At 44.5% G+C, this 17,980-nt stretch overlaps 1 protein-coding gene across 1 annotated transcript in view; it reads right to left on the bottom strand.

Annotated features, from left to right (window-relative positions):
* EPB41L4B (erythrocyte membrane protein band 4.1 like 4B) overlaps positions 1-17,980 on the bottom strand; it is a 154,840-nt gene that overhangs the window by 47,555 nt on the left and 89,305 nt on the right. Inside the window, 1 exon segment of the mRNA XM_017863790.1 lies at positions 1,609-1,832. Coding sequence (XP_017719279.1) covers positions 1,609-1,832 — 224 coding nt within the window.

Raw genomic sequence — 17,980 nt, 5'->3', positions numbered from 1 at the left:
TTTTTGTGGAGTCTGGCTCTGTCACCCAGGCTGGAGTGCAGTGGCACCATCTCGGCTCACGGCAAGCTCCACCTCCCGGGTTCAAGTGATTCTCGTTACTCAGCCTCCCAAGTAGACGGGATTACAGGTGCGCACCACCATGCCCAGCTAATTTTCATATTTTCAGTAGAGACAGGGTTTCACCATGTTGGCCAGGTTAGTCTAGAACTCCTCGCCTCAGGTGATCTGCCCATCTCGGCCTCCCAAAGTGGTGGGATTACAGGCGTAATTACAACCTCCACCTCCCAGTTTCAAGCGATTCTCCTGCCTCAGCCTCCGAAGTAGCTGAGATTATAGGCACATGCCACTGCATCCAGCCTTCAGTACTTTTCAAACCACATTTGATAAACAACAAGTTCTTTCCCTCAAGACTGAGGGATGAATTATTCGGAACATACATTAAAAGTGAGTTTCTAGAAAAATAAAATAACTGACATGCAGAATCAAAGCCCATATTTTTATTAGATTTAAAAGATATAAACTAATTCTATCATATTGCTAACAATATTTCTGGGCTGGGTACGGTGGCTCATGCCTATAATCCCAGAACTTTCAGAGGCTGAAGCAGGAGTGTTGCTTAAGCCCAAGAGTTCAAGACCATCCTGGGCAACATGGCAAGACCATGTCATAAAACAAAATAATAAAATTTCTGATTGCTCACTCTCTATTTTTGTAACTTCTCTTTCTGAGACCCATAACAGGGGACAGATTGGATCTATCTGATACCACTTTGCTGTCCAAATTGAAATGTCAAAAATGGGATAGAATGAGTTTTTCTATAATGAAGAAAGTAGAAAGTCCAGTCACCACTTCCCTCCCCTCTTTCTCTTTTCCATTGCTCAAGCCAGTGCTGGGTACTGCAGAGGCAGACAACTGCTAAGAAAGGAGGTGGAGGCCGGGTGCCGTGGCTCATGCCTGTAATCCCAGCACTTTGGGATTTTTTTCCTCCAGCTCTTCTGTAAGGCACTAATGTATGCATAAGAGTGGAACTCTCATGACTTAATCACTTTTCAAAAGCCTTCACTTCTTGACCAGGTGTGGTGGCTCACACTTGTAATCCTAGTACTTTGGGAGGCGGGTGGATCACCTGAGGTCAGGAGTTTGAGACCAGCCTGGCCAACATAGTGAAACCCCATCTCTACTAAAAGTACAAAAATTAGCCAGGCGTGGTGGCACATGCCTATAATCTCAGCTACTCAGGAGGCTGAGGCAGGAGAATTGCTTGAACCTGGGAAGGGGAGGTTGCAGTGAGCTGAGATTGTGCCACTGCACTCCAGCCTGGGTGACAGAGCCAGACTCCATCTCAGAAAAGAAAAAAAAAAAGAAAGGATGTGGAGAACTGTGACCCTGTGATGAAATTGGAGTTTACTGGTGAGCCATAATCCCTAAAGTGCTTCTACTCAGATGCATAAGGCTCTTGTCTACTCTGGCCCAAACCTGGTAGCCCAGCATAACATGACCACCATTGTGAGCTGCACCACAAGGGTCTGTCTTAAGAATCTAGGGAAGTCTCATGGCCGGCAGCATTGCTCCCCCTTCTCCTGCCTTGCCCCCTCCATGCCTACTCACTTGTAAGGGACTTGCTGCTGGAGTTTGGGGACCTCAGAGGCCCCTCTTTGTTCTCCAGGGTCAGTGAGAGGCTGTAGTTTGAGTGGTGCTGGTGCTGATGCTGGTGCTGGTGCTGGTGGTGATGCCTTCCTGAAGGTGCAGTGAGGAACGGCGTGCCCCCATTCTCCTCAATGCCAAAAGGTAATCGGTCTGAGCTGCTGAGCACTGGGGAAGGGAGCGGGTAGCTGTGGAGGGTGACACAGTCAGGATTTAGAAAAGCAGAATGACTTGCAAGTCCTCTGTGTACTTTCAAATATATTTTCTAGGCATTAAACACTGAAAGAAATAAATTCAATAAATAGATCCATAGTTATTATAAAGTATGTACAATGGTAATATTATACTTAAAGAAAAAGAACAAAGTAGAAGTTTGTATATATCAGAGACTTTAAATCTTGTACCTTAAAGAAGTATTTGAAATTAAATGAAATAACATTTATTTCTTTTTTTTTTAAAGCATTCTCTAAATGAGAGGAAGAGGTAAAACAATAATAAAATCATTAGTAAATAATCCTATGACAAGATCATAATGCAAAGTAGAAGTCTTGGGGTCACTTTCTCTTCCTCTCTGTCACCCACAACATGCAGAAAGCTCCAGTTAACATCACTGCTACATCTTTTTCTTGAGACAGGGTCTTTCTGTGTTGCCCAGCTGGAGTGCAATGGTGCAAACACAGCTCACTGTGGCCTCAAGCTCCCAGGCTCAAGTGATTCTTCCACCTCAGCCTCCCAGGCAGCTGGGACCACAGGGATAGGACACCATGCCTGGCTAATTTTTAAAATTTTTTGTAGAGACAGGATCTCGCTATGTTGCCCAGGCTGGCCTCAAACTCCTAGGCTCAAGTGGTCCACCCTCCTGGGCTTCTCAAACTGCTGGGATTACAGGTGTGAGCCACTGTGCCCAGCTTATGACATCTTTTAATTCCAACGGATCACCTCCTTTTTTTTTTAAACTAAGATTGCCCCATTTGAAGGCCATGTCATCTTCCACCCAGACTCTTGTAACATTCCTGCTGGCTCTCCCCGTCTCTGCTTGTTCCTTTAGTCCATCCTCCACAGAGTAATTGCCAGAGTGCTATTCTAATTACATTCCAGACCATGGTCTCCTTCCTCAAGGAGCTTGAATATATCTCTAATACTAATAATTCCTTTTTTTTTTTTTTTTTTAAGGCAGTGTCTCAGTCTGTTGCCCAGGCTGGAATAGTGGTGCTATCTCAGCAGCTCACTGCAACCTCCACCTCCCAGGTTCAAGCAATTCTCATGCCTCAGCCTCCTGAGTAGCTGGGATTACAGGTGTACACCACCACACCTGGCTAATTTTTGTATTTTTAGTAGAGACAGGGTTTCAGCATGTCGGCCAGGTTGGTTTCGAACTCCTGACCTCAAGTGATCTGCCCGCCTCAGCCTCCCAAAGTGCTGGGATTACAGGCGTGTGTCACGGCACCCAGCCTAATACTAATAATTCTTAACCACTTTAAGACAGAAACCGGCCGGGCGCGGTGGCTCAAGCCTGTAATCCCAGCACTTTGGGAGGCCGAGACGGGCGGATCACGAGGTCNAAAAAAAAAAAAAAAAAAAAAAAAAAAGACAGAAACCCCTTTGGAAATCTGGTGAATACCACGAACCTTCCCTACACCAACAAGCAACATTCTACATCCAATATCAGGTCCTCTAGAGCCTCTCCATGGACCCAGGTGAAGAGCCCTGGCTTGAAGGATAAAAGCCACAATCCTTTATGTGGCGCTGACAGGCCCCACCTCCCCACAATCTTGTCCCATTCTCTTTTCAGCCTCATCTCCTGATACATCCGTCTACTTCACACCCTAACTCCTTCCCATCCTGACGCTTCTCACTTCTTGGTGCCTCCTGGAGTCCTTCCTCATCTGTCAACCCGGTGAAAATACCCCTTCTTCCAGGAAGACTTCCAGCCTTCAAGACCCAGATAAAGATCCCCTCCTCCTACTCCCCGGCAGGGCAAACCCCTTTTTCTGCATCATTCCCATGGTTCAGATCTCTACTGCCCACTCTTTCACTCTGCCTTCAAGGAACTCACACTCCAGAGTAGGAAGCTCTGTGATTCAGTCACTTACAATCATACTAGAACAAACTGCTAAGAAAATGCAGAAGTGGAAGCAATCAGTTCTCCTGGGGGAAGGTGTTTGTAAGGGAAAAAGCATTCGGAGGAAGACAGTTCAGTTTTGCTGGACAATTCCTGAAACAGAATCTTCTTTCTTATAGGAAGCCCCATTCCTTGTGTTTGTATGGGATTGACATTTCCTCCTCAGGGGCGGGCCTGAGACTTGAGCCTGGCCAATCAGAGTCCTGCATCCTTCTCAGGCGCGTGTTCTGGAATGTCCCCAATTAGGGACAATCAGAGTTTTCCCTAAGATTTAACACACGAAAACTGAAAGAAAGGTTCTCTCTTTCTTTGTGACAGGCAAACAGGGCCTTATTGTGACTTTTGTGTGCCACAAGCCCCTTTGCCTTTGTCCATTTTCTTCAGACGGAGTCTCGCTCTGTCGCCCAGGCTGGAGTGCAGTGGCCGGATCTCAGCTCACTGCAAGCTCTGCCTGCCGGGTTCACACCATTCTCCTGCCTCAGCCTCCCGAGTAGCTGGGACTACAGGGGCCCTCCACCTCGCCCGACTAGTTTTTTTTAATTTTTTTTATTTTTATTTTTGGTATTTTTTTTTAGTAGAGACGGGGTTTCACCAGGTTAGCCAGTATGGTCTCGATTTCCTGACCTCGTGATCCGCCCGTCTCGGCCTCCCAAAGTGCTGGGATTACAGGCTTGAGCCACCGCGCCCAGCCACCTTTGTCCATTTTCTTTCTTTCTTTCTTTTTTTTTTTTTTGAGATGGAGTCTCTGTCGCCCAGGCTGGAGTGTAGTGGTGTGATCGCAGCTCACTGCAAACTCCGCCTCATGGATTCATGCCATTCTCCTGCCTCAGCCTCCCGAGTAGCTGGGACTACAGGCCACGCCCGGCTAATTTTTTGTATTTTTAGTAGAGATGGGGTTTCACCATGTTAGCCAGGATGGTCTTGATCTCCTGAGCTCATGATCCACCCGCTTCGGCTTCTCAAAGTGCTGGGATTACAGGCATGAGCCACCGTGCCCGGCCGCCTTTGTCCGTTTTCTATAAAATTAACTAAAATTAATTTCACAATTGTATAAAGGTAAATATGTTAATAACACATATTAAAACATTTCCTTTAACTGAATATCCATTTTTTTCTTATTTTAAAAAATATTTAAAACCTTTTTGTGAGTCCCTGAAAGTATTGTGAGCCTAAGTATTGTGTGCCTACTGCGTGTAATGGGTAAGCTGGCTCTGGCTGTAAGGATGATGTAAGTTGGCTTGAGTGTCTTTTTTGGACACAGAGTAGTAGGCCCAGTGAGACTGAGGCCGATGCACAAAGAAAGACAAGATGAGCAGAGGTTAGAGATAGTCAGAGAGAGAAGAAACTTAATGGTATAGAATTTAGTTCCTGGTTCCAGCCACACCTGAAGCTGGCATTACCACTGAACTTTTCAATTATAAGGTCCAGTAAATGCCTTTATTTATTTATTGCTTGAAGTAGCTGGATTTTTCCAATTAATAACCCACATGCTCAAAATCAGAGGTGGTGTGTTATTTTGTCATTGTTTTTTTGTGTGTAGAATTTCTTTTAGGTAGAAAAGGTAGAAACAGCTATTCCAGGCCTAAGGAATAGTATGAGCAAAGGAAGGGTGGTTGAAAGAGCAGGATGTCTGGATAAGAGAATTGAGGAGGGAAGTAACAGGAGGGGAGACTAAGACAGGCTGGGGCTAGTTATGAAGGGCTTAGAGTGCCTGGTTATCAAGGAAAGGGCTTAAATAAGGGAGTTACATTTCGGAGAGTTTGTTTTGAGCGCTATGTGGAAGAGGCTGGTGGGGGAGAGACTCCAGTATCTCTCTGTTAGGAGACTGCCGCTGGGCGGGATCTAGACTAACCTGGTGGATGGAGTGAGGTGAACTGCCTTCTAGGATATTTTGAAGCTGTATAAGCAGGGCTTGCAGACCTGTCACTTGGGGACATTGGGAGGAGGTGTCATTGAGGACTCTGTTGCAGATGCATAAGATAGTCCAGAAGAAATGGCACTATTTGTCCCCTACATTGTCCCATGAGCTGCATATCTGACTCATCTTGGCTGCCTCCTGGAGACTTTGCTCAAGGACGGTTCTGTGTGTGCACGCATGCATGTGTGTGCACGTGTGTGTGTGCATGTGTGTGTGCGCTTGCGTGTGTGTGTAATAATGTGGAAGAAGGCATGATTTTGGCTTCTGGGAATCACGATCCCTCCTCGCCTCTCCAGCCTGAAACACAATCAGAGTATCCACCCTCTTCATGCCCTATGGAGGCAGCAAAAAGTGCCCTGAGTTGGAGTGGAAAAACCCGGGCTCAAGTCTTAGTTATACCCCTATTTTGCAAGAGAAGCTTGGGCAGTCACTCTGAGCCTCCAATCCTTCAACTGTAACGTGAGCTGGGTTAAGTGATTTCTGGGCACATTTCTGGATCTGAGAATCACCCTTTCTCCCAACTGTTTATCCAGTACTTGCTGTATGTCTCAGGTACTGTGCTAGCTATTTTACAGAAAAGATTCCCTTTTTAAAACATGGAGACCTTTACCTGTTATATAGTAGGTGTTCCATAAATATTTGGTGGAAGGAAGAAGGGAGGGGAGGGAGGGGGAGGAAGGAAGAATGAAAGAAAGGATGGATTAATGAAGTTGTGCAGCTGTGATTTGACAACAGGTCTGTGGACCCCAAAGTCTGTTAATATTATTTTTCCTGTCTTGCAAATATGTTGAAAATAATATCTGTCCTAAGGAGCTGCAGAGACTGGGAGCTCAGAGCAGAGAAAATTCCCCTTTGCTTGGAAGGACTGGAGAGGGCTTCCCAACTGAGGGGCTCATCTTCCACCCTGCCCTTCTTTCTTGCTGCCACCAGCCTATTAAAGGTCTGACAATATCATTGTCTAGATGGGAGGGGCAAATCAGAGAACCGTCAAAAGGAAAAGATAGGCATACTAGCTGGATTTGAGAAAGGGAGAACATGGAGACATGGAAGGGTCAGAAAACTCCACATTTTTTTAGCTTAGAGGACCAGGCAAATGGCATGTCATTAATAGAAAAAAATGAGGTGGAGAATGAGAGCTGCTTTGAACAGAAAAAATTATGATCGAGCATCACATGGGTAACCAAGAGTGTGAGAATGAACACCCAAAGGGAAAGATGTCTTGTAGCAGAGATCTGGCATACATTCAGGGCTGGAGGTGGAGTTGGAAAGCTTTGAGTAAGAGTTCCTGAGGGATGGCAAATAGATATCATCTGTCATGCCAGCTCCAATTGATTCTCACTGCCTGCTTGGAGTGCAAGATTCAGAAGGAGTCTGAGGTTGTGCCCAGCTCAGGGGGAAAGAGTGCTGTGATTGATCATTGATGTCTGCTATGGACTTGGAGGAGCACAGTGGTATCATGCATTTGTCTTTCCAAGTTAAAAGTGAGTGGTATTTAAAACTTTTTTATTTGAAGGAAACCCAGAGTGAAGAGTTAAACAGTAAAAAGATATATATGCAGGGGGTGAGAAAGTGCATTTCATAACATGTCAAATAAAATATGCATGTGTGACCTTCATCTTATAGCTACTTTGGAGAGAGGCAGAGAAAGAAACAAATGAAAAGAGAAATAGATGAGGGTCAGAGAAGCTGCCTGAAGCTGCCTGAATCTGCTCAGGTCAAAGGTCTTTCCAAGAGCAAAAGTTCTCAAGCAAGCAGTAGAATGACCTAGGTGCTTTCTCAGCTCACACGCCTGGGGGATCATCCTGAAGATTTTAACATGGAGAAGTTTTGTGGGGTTGCTCATGGCTTCATGGATTGTGCCCTGCGGAACTCCTGGAGATGCCATTCACAGACTACAATGTAAGTGACATTCACTAGGTTGTGCATCTTCCCTCTTCATAGGGACCTCAGAGATCAAGCCCACCCTAGAAGGTCCAGCAGTACTCAGGGACCTTGGCTAAGGCCCAGGAGATGAGGCCAGCTGCACACTCACCATCCCCAGAGACTGAGGTTCATGAGACTCCTGGCATTCTGGAAAGGAGGTCCCACATCCTGGTTTTCAGGGTGGGTGACAGAGGACAGATGTAGGCTTCAGTCTCTGCTTTCATGAGCTGGCAGTTGAAATCTAGTGTGGAAGAAGGGGCTGCTATGTGCCTAGCACTGTGCTAGGCGCTTTAATGGTTAATTTTCAGTTTTCCTGCAAGGAAGCTGCTGGTGCCTCTTCTCTTCCCTTTTCTCAGGGGAAGACCCACTTCCCATTTGGCCTCCAACTCCAGAAAAGCTAGTGTTCCTACTGCGGCCTAGTCATAAGAGACTTTATTGCTTGCAGAACAAGTGAGGTTACAGGGGCTCTTCCAGCCCTGCCTAATCCCATATGTACCCCCAAGCAGAGGCTCTCCTCTCCCTGATCCTGGACTGCCGGACTACCAAACATGTGGTGTTCAGTCAATATTGTTGCATGCTGGGCCGGGCTTGATGGCTCACACCTGTACTTCTAGCACTTTGGGAGGCCAAGGCAGGAGGATTGCTTGGGCCCAGGAGTTTGAGACTGGGCAACATAGGGTGATCCCATTTCTACAACAACAAAAACCCAGCATGGTGGCACACACCTGTGGTCCTACCTACGCAGGAGGCTGAGGTGGAGAACTGCTTGAGCCTGGGAGGTCCAGGCTGCAGTGTGATCCAAGATTGAGCCACTGTACTCCAGCTTAGGCAACAGAGTGGGACCCTGTCTCAAAAAAAAATTGTTGCATATGGCATAATGGTATCCTCTGGAATCCACCATCAGAACTGTGACCAGTGCTGGGCATGGCTTTCTCTCAGAAACAAGGCTGAGTGGCCAAGTGCTCCAACAAGCCAATCACAGACTACAGCTCTGCCCCGGTCTGAGTGACATGGGCTTTCCGGGGGAGCCCTGGGGATCTAATCCTGGATAAGAAATCACAGAATTTTGGGGGGGCGCGGTGGCTCACGCCTGTAATCCCAGCACTTTGGGAGGCCGAGACGGGTGGATCACGAGGTCAGGAGATCGAGACCATCCTGGCTAACACGGTGAAATCCCATCTCTACTAAAAAATACAAAAAACTAGCCGGGAGAGGTGGCGGCGCCTGTAGTCCCAGCTACTCGGGAGACTGAGGCAGGAGAATGGCGTAAACCCAGGAGGTGGAGCTTGCAGTGAGCTGAGATCCGGCCCCAGCACTCCAGCCTGGGCGACAGAGCGAGACTCCGTCTCAAAAAAAAAAAAAAAAAAAAGAAATCACAGAATTTTAGAAATGGGGCCCCTCGGATATCATCCAGTTCTGTGGTTTTAAACCCTGGATAAATATTAAAGTCACTAGGGGGAGGTCAGGCACAGTGGGTCACACCTGTAATCCTAGCACTTTGGGAGGCCGAGGCAGGTGGATCACTTGAGGTCAGGAGTTTGAGACCAGCTTGGCCAACATGGCGAAGCCCCATCTCTACTTAAAACACAAAAATTAGTCAGGCGTGGTGGTGGGCACTTGTAATCCCAGCTATTCTGGAGGCTGAAGCATGAGAATCACTTGAACCCAGGAGGTAGAGGTTGCAGTGAGCCGAGATTGTGCCACTGCACTCCAGCCTTGGTGACAGAAGGAGCCTCTGTCTCAAAAATAAAATAAAACAAAATAAAATAAAATAAAATAACCAGGGGAAAACTCCTATACACTGCTGGAGAGAATGCAAAATAGTGCAGCCAGTTTGAAAAACAGCTTGGCAGTTCCTCAAAAAGTTGAACATTAGTTACCATATGACTGAGTGAGCCTACTTGTAGTATAAGCCCAAGAGAAATGAAAACAGGTCCATGCAAAAACTGACATGTGAATGTTCATAGCAGCATTATTCATAAGAGCCAACAGGTAGAAACACCCCAAATATCCATCAACTGATGAATGGATAGACAGAACATGGTCTATCCATACAAAAGAATATTATTCAGCCACAAAAGGAAGTGAAATATTGAGCAGGCCATGACATGGATAAACTTTGAAAACATGATATGCTACATGAAAGAAGTCAGACACAAAAAGGCCAAGTATTATAGGATTCCATTTATATAAAACATCTAGAATAGGCCGGGCGCGGTGGCTCAAGCCTGTAATCCCAGCACTTTGGGAGGCCGAGATGGGCGGATCACGAGGTCAGGAGATCGAGACCATCCTGGCTAACACGGTGAAACCCCGTCTCTACTAAAACTACAAAAAACTAGCCGGTCGACGTGGTGGCGCCTGTAGTCCCAGCTACCTGGGAGGCTGAGACAGGAGAATGGCGTGAACCCGGGAGGCAGAGCTTGCAGTGAGCTGAGATCCGGCCACAGCACTCCAGCCTGGGTGACAGAGCGAGACTCCATCTCAAAAAAAAAAAAAAAAAACATCTAGAATAGGCAAATACATAGAGATAGAAAATGGATTACCGGCTACCTAGGAATAGGGAGGATGGTGGGCAGAGGGAAGGGGGAGTGACTGCTAATGGGAGTGAAGTTTCTTCTAGGGGTGATGAAAATGTTCTAAAATTATATTGCAGTGATGGTTGCACAACTTGGTGAAAATACTAAAAAAACATTAAGTTGTACAATTGATGTGTATCTTAATAAAGCTGATAAAAATATCACAAGGAGAGGTTTTGAAAAGTATCAATGCCCAGGCCCTTCCCCAGACTAATTACACCATAATCTATCTCTAAATCCAATGTGTGGCCAGGGCTGAGAACCATTGCTATAGTAATCCAACCTCCTCATTTTGCATATGGGGGGATGGGGGCTCGCTATGGGGAGGGAGGTGACCAGGTCACACAGCAGGTACCTGCCTGATCCTGGGACACAGTCCAGGACTCCTGCCTCTCTGCTCGCTGCCTCAAGTGCTGCCCATCTGCTGCCTCTTCCCATCTGTCTTGGCTTCTATTTAAGGCAGCAAGTGCACTCATCAGGAAAATCCAAGTCCTCCTCAGAACCCCCCAGCTAAGACATCCTTGTGTATGTATCTTGTCTTCCCAGCCATATAGTTAACTCTGGAGGAACAGAGACTGTCACATCACATGTTTTTGTGTCCTCCACTGTGCTAAGAAAAGCACTAAGCACATAGCAGGTGCTCAATTAACACTGGTTAGATGGAGAACAAAATGAAATATCAGTGCATTTGGTATGCATTTGAGGGCCAACTCTTGTGCCTGGTACTGTGCCATGCACAAGGGTAAAGACAAATGAGATGTTATCTTTGCCCTGTATTATTCCGTTTTCACGCTGCTGATAAAGACATATCCGAGACTGGGCAATTTACAAAAGAAAGAGGTTTGATACATTCACAGTTCCACGTGGCTGGAGAGGCCTCACAATCATGGCGGAAGGTGAAAGGTATGTCTCACATGGTGGTAGACAAGAGAGAACGAGAGCCAAGTGAAAGGAGAAACCCTTATAAAACCATCAGATCTCATGAGACTTATTCACTACCACAAGAACAGTATGGGGGAAGCTGCCCCCTGATTCAATTATCTCTCACCAGGTCCCTTCCACAACTCTTGGGAATTGTGGGAGCTACAATTCGAGAAGAGATTTGGGCAAGGACACAGCCAAACCATATCAGCCTTCAAAGAGCTCACTCCTGTCTTGATACATGGGATAGGGGTACCCAACCCAACTGGAACCAACAAGGAAGACTTCCTGGGCTAGTGATGCTTGAAGCAGGTCCTGGGTCCTGAAGGATGATGGCAGTGGCTGGGGGAGGGACTGCACAGGGCGGTCTGGGCAGAAGGCACTGCATGTGCTAAGGTCTGGAGTTGGCAATGCATGCTCACTGGTGAGGGGACTTGCCTGAGTTCCATGTTGGCATGAGAGTGAACTTTCAGCTTTTATTTTTCACTTTTGGATTATGAACTCATCAGGAGTTTATGTGTATGTTGTGAAGTAAAGTCCTAACTTTTTCTGAAGTGGAGAGCCAATTGTTCCAAGATCACCCAAAGAATCATTCACCCTTGCCCCATGAAGTTGCGATGCCATCTTCATATGTATCCGCCACTTTCCTGAATGCTCTCAGATCCTTTCTTTGCTCCCCTGCGACGTACTCTGTTTACAGGAACCTTTACTGCTCAGACTCCCTGTCCTCTGGCTTTTACATAGGTTTGGCCAATGGGAGGCACTGATATGGACTGGAGGGTGAACACAGGAGACAAATCAGGGTATTTCTCCCTCATTTCTTCATGCCTCTGGTGATGTTTCCAAAAGCAGCCATGAGTTCTCTGCAGCTCCAGCTCCCACTAGACTGGCTTCCTGCTGCCTTAGCTCCTGGGTGCTAGAATACTGCCTTTGTCCCTCCAGCTTTAGGAGTGATAAGCAGGTTCTCGTTGTTGCTAATTTCTAGGTTGCCTCACTGTCCAATTAAGTTTCTTAGTTTTTGCAGCCTTTGTATAACCAATTCCCTGAATTAAATTCCCTCTGTAAGAAGTGCCTAGAGTAGTTTCAGTTTTCTGGATTGCCCATGACTTGTAGACAATATAAACCTGTTTTTGGATTCTTCATATTTTTTTGTTTTGTGACAGACACGGTTTCCCTCTGTTGCCCGGGCGAGAGTGCAGTGGCACAATCACAGCTCACTGCAGCCTTGAATTCCTGGGCTTAAGCAATCCTCTTATCTCAGCTTCCCGAGTGCCTACAACTACAGGTGTGCACTACCACACCTGGCTAATTTTTCATTTCTTTTGTAGAGACAGGGTCTCATCATGTTGCCCAGGCTGGTCTCAGCTTCCAGCCTTAAGCAATCCTCCCACTTCTCATCCTAAAGCGCTGGTATTACAGTCATGAGCCTCTGTGCCCGGCCTTTTCATACTTTTATTGTTCTACTTATCTAACCCAGTATCAGACTGTCTTAATTACTTTTGTTTTAATATATATATGTATATGTGACATTATAAATCTTATTCCCTTTCTCACATCATTATTTTTCTTTTTTTTCTTAGCTGTTATCACGTGCCTAGTCTTCCAGATTCCTTTTGTGATAATAACTTGAATTCTTGAATTCTAGAATTCTAGAATTCAGGTTACTTCCAGAAAATCCCACTGGAATTCTGATTCAAAGCATTACATATTATGGATTAATTTGAAAGAATATATTCATAAGGAACATATTTCTCTCAATTTACTCAGATCTTTTAAAATGTCCTTCAGTTAGAATTTTTAAACTTTTTCATTAAGGTATAGAACATAACTTTATTCCTAGGTATTTTTCAGTTTTGTCACAATTGAAAATGAGATCTTATTAATTATTACATATCCCCCCCCTTTTTTTTTTTTAGACGGAGTCTCGCTCTGTCATCAGGCTGGGGTGCAGTGGTGTGATCTCGGCTCACTGCAACCTCCGCCTCCTGGATTCAAGCAATTCTCCTGCCTCAGCCTCCTGAGTAGCTTGGACTACAGGCGTGCACTACCATGCCCAGCTAATTTTTCTATTTTTAGTAGAGACGGGGTTTCACCATGTTGGTCTCGATCTCTTGACCTCGTGATCTGCCTGCCTCGCCTCCCAAAGTGCTGGGATTATAGGTGTGAGCCACCAGGCTTGGCCCATATCCCCTAATTTTTAATGACTAGATAGATATATAAAGCTGCTGACTTTAGGATATTTCTGCCTCTGACCACTTTGCACAACTCTTATCGGTTGGAATTCACTTGGATTTTAAGAAGAGAATCACATGAATTTTGTTTCTTCCTCTCCAGTAGTTATTCCTAATTTTGTTTCCTTGGCTTATTCCATTGTTAAGGTCTCCAGAATAATACTGAATATCAGCAGCTTTCCTTGTTTTATTTCTGAAGTTTATATATTATCTAGTGTTTCACCATTAAATGTCAGTTTCTGACAAATTCTACTTACCAGGTTAGACGGTCCTTCTACTCTTAGCTTACTACAAGTCTTGAAAGATTAGCACGACTTATTCTCTGCAAATCTGTGCTGTTCCTAAGTGAACACTGCTTCCTTTACTAAGTGCTTATAAAAGACTCTGTTCTTAAACTGTCCTCGGTATTGCAATCCAGCTTATCAGTCTAGTTTCTGGAATTCATTTTCCAAAAAAACTGTCCATCTACTTATCTAGCATTTTCCCAAGACTTTTTCAGAGGTACTGATGCTGACTCAGCAATGACACGTGGAAATTTTCTCAGTATTTTGGGAGACTATTTTTCTGAGCCTAAAGACTTGAGCTAATCAAAAGCAGTAAAATATTTCCTGACTATGCTTTCTCTTATCTTGGACTTCAATTTTCTTCTGTTTGTTCTCTTCACTCTCTGCAGTTAGCATAGTGACTAGCTTCCTTGTTGAAAAAGAAAAAAATTGAGTAGCTCTGCTTCTGCCAGTTAGTCTCACGTACCATCCTCAAAACTGGGTGTCATTAAATTGCTCATCTTTTTGTTCCAACCGAAGTGAGCATCTACAAAACTTTGGAGTCCTTAAAAAAAAGTTCTGTGCCCCTTTGTTTTTGATCATATGTTCCACCTTCCTCCTCTTCAAAATACTATTACAAATTGTGGGTTCATCTGAGAGGACTGTAAAGCCTTTCTCTTTCGGATTATTTTTGCTTCCTAAATTCACAGCCCATGTAAAAATATTCCCTTTTAAGTCTATTTTCTTTGACATTTTGAAATTGGATTTTCTAAACAGTAAAATATATATGTTGTGATTATTTCACATTGCATACCTGTTTCAAAACATCTCATATACCCCATAAATATATACACCTAATATGTACCCACAAAAAAAAATTTTAAAAAAGAGTATCAACAACAAGAAAAAGAATATGTGGAGAATTAAGCCCTGGATTTCACTCATTTCGTGTTAATGATTCTGAGATGTCAGGGTTTTTTTCTTCCATGGATCTTGTTACTTACACATTTCCAATGCACTCTTCCTTGCTGACCAGAATTTACAACAGTAATATCTGCAGTGTTTCTTCTACCTCCTAAGCAACCAAATCATCAGCCAGTCAGATTCCGCGCCTTTAACAGAATGCCCATGTCTGGATGGTCAAGAAGTCCTCCATAGGTATGGTGCCAGCTGATGCAGTAGGAAATGCAATAAACATCCCCTATCCAAAGTCCCCTGCATCTCATCTGGATTGCTCAGTGCACACATATCAAGTGCTGCCTGAACTCAGACTTACTCATGAGCTGTTTATGTCACGTGTCTTAACTCCAAGTTGGAGTTTCTGGCGGCGGGATCAGTGTATATGTAGCCCAAAGAGCAGACTCACGGTAGCACACAAGTTCTCCACACACCTTCTGGAAGAGCTGGTTGGGACAAACTAGTTCCTATTTTACTTTTAGCCTCAATGGGGACAATTCCATATTCCTAATCAGAACTAACACATCGGGGATAAGCTGACAAGACCTCAGTAGAGCTTTCCAACTGGTAAGTCTCAGAAGGGTTGCAAGTGGGCTGAACCATTTATTCTCCTTGGAGTAAGTGGACAGGACATGGGGAGCCTGGAGCTTCAAGCAGCCTTGTCTGCCTGTCCCAGCATGCTAAACATCACTTTCTATGTGTGCCAAGGACAAGAAAAAGTCAGGAAGCCCTGCCACTAGTCCATACCCAGTCCATTCGCCCGGAACTGTGGCTCTCCAACTGGGACTCTCTTAGCAGAATTCACTCACGTAGTATGTTTTTACAGCAGATGGTGTCAGCCAGAATCATACCTCCCGACTGAACACCAGTGCATTAATCATGCTCTTTAAATATTCACAGAGGAAAAAGGCCCAAAAGCTAACATTTTTGAGTACCCGGTTAACTTAATCTTCCAACAACCATTTGAAGAAAGGACAATTATTATCTTCATTTTATACGTAAGGAAAGAGGAGCAGAAAGACCAAGGAGCCTTCCTCAAGTCACGTAGCTAGTAAATGGCAGAGCTGGGATTTGAACCCAGGTAACCTGGGCTCTCTGAATTGCTAGGCAATATTGCTTCGCCATGTGTTTGAAAGGAGCAATCTAATGACAAAAAAGGAACACGCATTGGCACTTAGCTTTGGCTTTGCTGCTGTTTGCCTATGTGACCTTAGGTAACTCACTTTACTTATCTGGGTGGCAGACACTGCATTTTTGGACATTAAGCATTCGTATGCCAGGAACTATACAGCTCAATGATATAATTTGATCTGTGCCATGTCCGACTGAGAGATGAGAGAAAGTACAATTTACTCATTCTGGTTTCCCAGATAGCTGTCGCTTATTTCAATTTTAATTTGGTAGAGACTAAACAGACTGACACATTGTTACATGTTCTTATTGAATTCAGGGAAACATACTATTTGGCAGCAAGTACAGTATGTATTTGAAACACTGTACTTTTTTCATAATGGATTTTCAAAGAAAATTGTATCGACATCTTAGAAGTGTGATTGATACATTATGAATGTTGCATCTATTAGGGATGATTTCTTACAGCAACTTAGTGGTCTTATTTCTAAAAAAAAAAAAAGTCTAGTGAGAAGGTTGACTCTACTTCATCTTTCTCTTCAGAAAAGGTCAAAATTGGCCACATGTGGTGGCTCATGCCTATAATCCCAACACTTTGGGAGGCCAATACAGGTGGATCACCTGAGGTCAGGAGTTCGAGACCAGCCTAGCCAACAATCAGGGTGAAACCCCATCTCTACTAAAAATACAAAATTAGCCAGGTGTAGTGGTGCACACCTGTAGTCCCAGCTACCCAGGAGAATGAGGTAGGAGAATTGCTTGAATCTGGGGGGTGGAGGTTGCAGTGGGCCGAGATTGCACCATTGCCCTCCAGCCTGGGTGACGAGTGAAACTCCGTCTCAAAAAAAAAAAAAGAAAAGAAAAGAAAAGAAAAGGTCAAAATTGCATTTTTTGGGGGGTGTAGTTTAGATTCCTTTATAGAGACTAATTGGCACAAAACTTTTCCAATTTGTATTTCTTTCAAGAAATGTTCCAAACAATGAACTTTGCAAGCAATTCTGGTGTTAGCACGGTTGATGTATGAACCCATGCTAGATGGGGAGCTCTTGATCTGATGATGATTAGCTACCTGGAGCCAAAGATGGCATCTTCTGTGACATACCAGCACTGCAGAGAAGCACAGCAGATGTTTATTCACTTAGTTTTAGTGCATTACATTTTAATTCTCCTTAGGTAATTTATCAAATACCTATTCATAAAAGTTTCACTTTAGTCATGAATTCCCTACTTGTTCCTAACTACATTATGTAGTCTCTGCAAAACCGCAGAGTAACATCCCACATCCTAAGGAGTGACAAGAGCCTTTGGGGTTCAGTAGTTCCCGGGTCTGAGTCCTGTGTGAGGTAGGACAGGATACGTGCTTCCATCTTTGAGTCTCAAATTTTCTTTTGCCAAACAACTATCAAATGATTTCAATAAACAGGTGTAAGCAGGTCCTGACATTTTTCTTCCAGAAAGGCTGTTTTGTTGTGATGCTATTCTTGCTAGGTTTTGCAGTGGCTTCCTCATTGTGTGTGTGTGCCTTCACAGGCGTCATGTGTGTGCATTCCAGAGAATTACTATTTCATAAGTTGGTCTTTGCTCAGAGGCTCATGACCAAGTTTATTCAGTATTTTTCTCATCTAAAGTAAAAAAAAAAAAAAAAAAAAAAAAAAAAAAAAAAAAAAAACCGAACAATACAAATATAGTCATTTTCCCTTACAAGTCACTTCTAATAAGCCGAACTTTCCCATCTGGGTTTCTTTCTTTCTTTTTGACAGAGGATCGCTCTGTTGCCCAGTCTGGAGTGCAGTGGTGCGATCTCGGCTCACTGCAACCTCTGCCTCCCCGGTTCAAGTGATTCTCCTGCCTCAGACTCCTGAGTAGCTGGGATTACAGGTGTGTGCCACCATGCCTGGCTAATTTTTGTATTTTTAGTAGAGACGGAGTTTCACTATGTTGGCCAGGCTGGTCTCAAACTCTTGGCCTCAAATGATCTGCCCCACCTCGGCCTCCCAAAGTGCTGGGATTACAGGCATGAGCCACTGTGCCCGGTCACTTCCGGGTTTCTCACAAAATTTTTTTTTTTTTTTTTTTTGCCTCTCATTTCTGTGTTCCTCTGCCTTTATTCTTTGTTTTTTTCAGGCGGCAAAAGCATTAACAGACTTGCCCCTAAGTACTTCTTTAAATACATCCTCAAACGGTATTATATGAGCCCCCAAAGGGACAGTAAGACAAAATAATCATTGTCACGAAAGCTCAGCTGTGAGTGTAAAATACTGTCCACATAGCAGATTCTTTGTCATCCTATG

The sequence above is a fragment of the Rhinopithecus bieti genome, unplaced genomic scaffold (genome assembly GCF_001698545.2).
Source record: "Rhinopithecus bieti isolate Rb0 unplaced genomic scaffold, ASM169854v2 scaffold_73599, whole genome shotgun sequence".
NCBI lineage: Eukaryota > Metazoa > Chordata > Mammalia > Primates > Cercopithecidae > Rhinopithecus > Rhinopithecus bieti.
The sequence above is the reverse complement of the archived record's forward strand: the minus strand, read 5'-3'. Positions and strand labels throughout refer to the sequence as shown.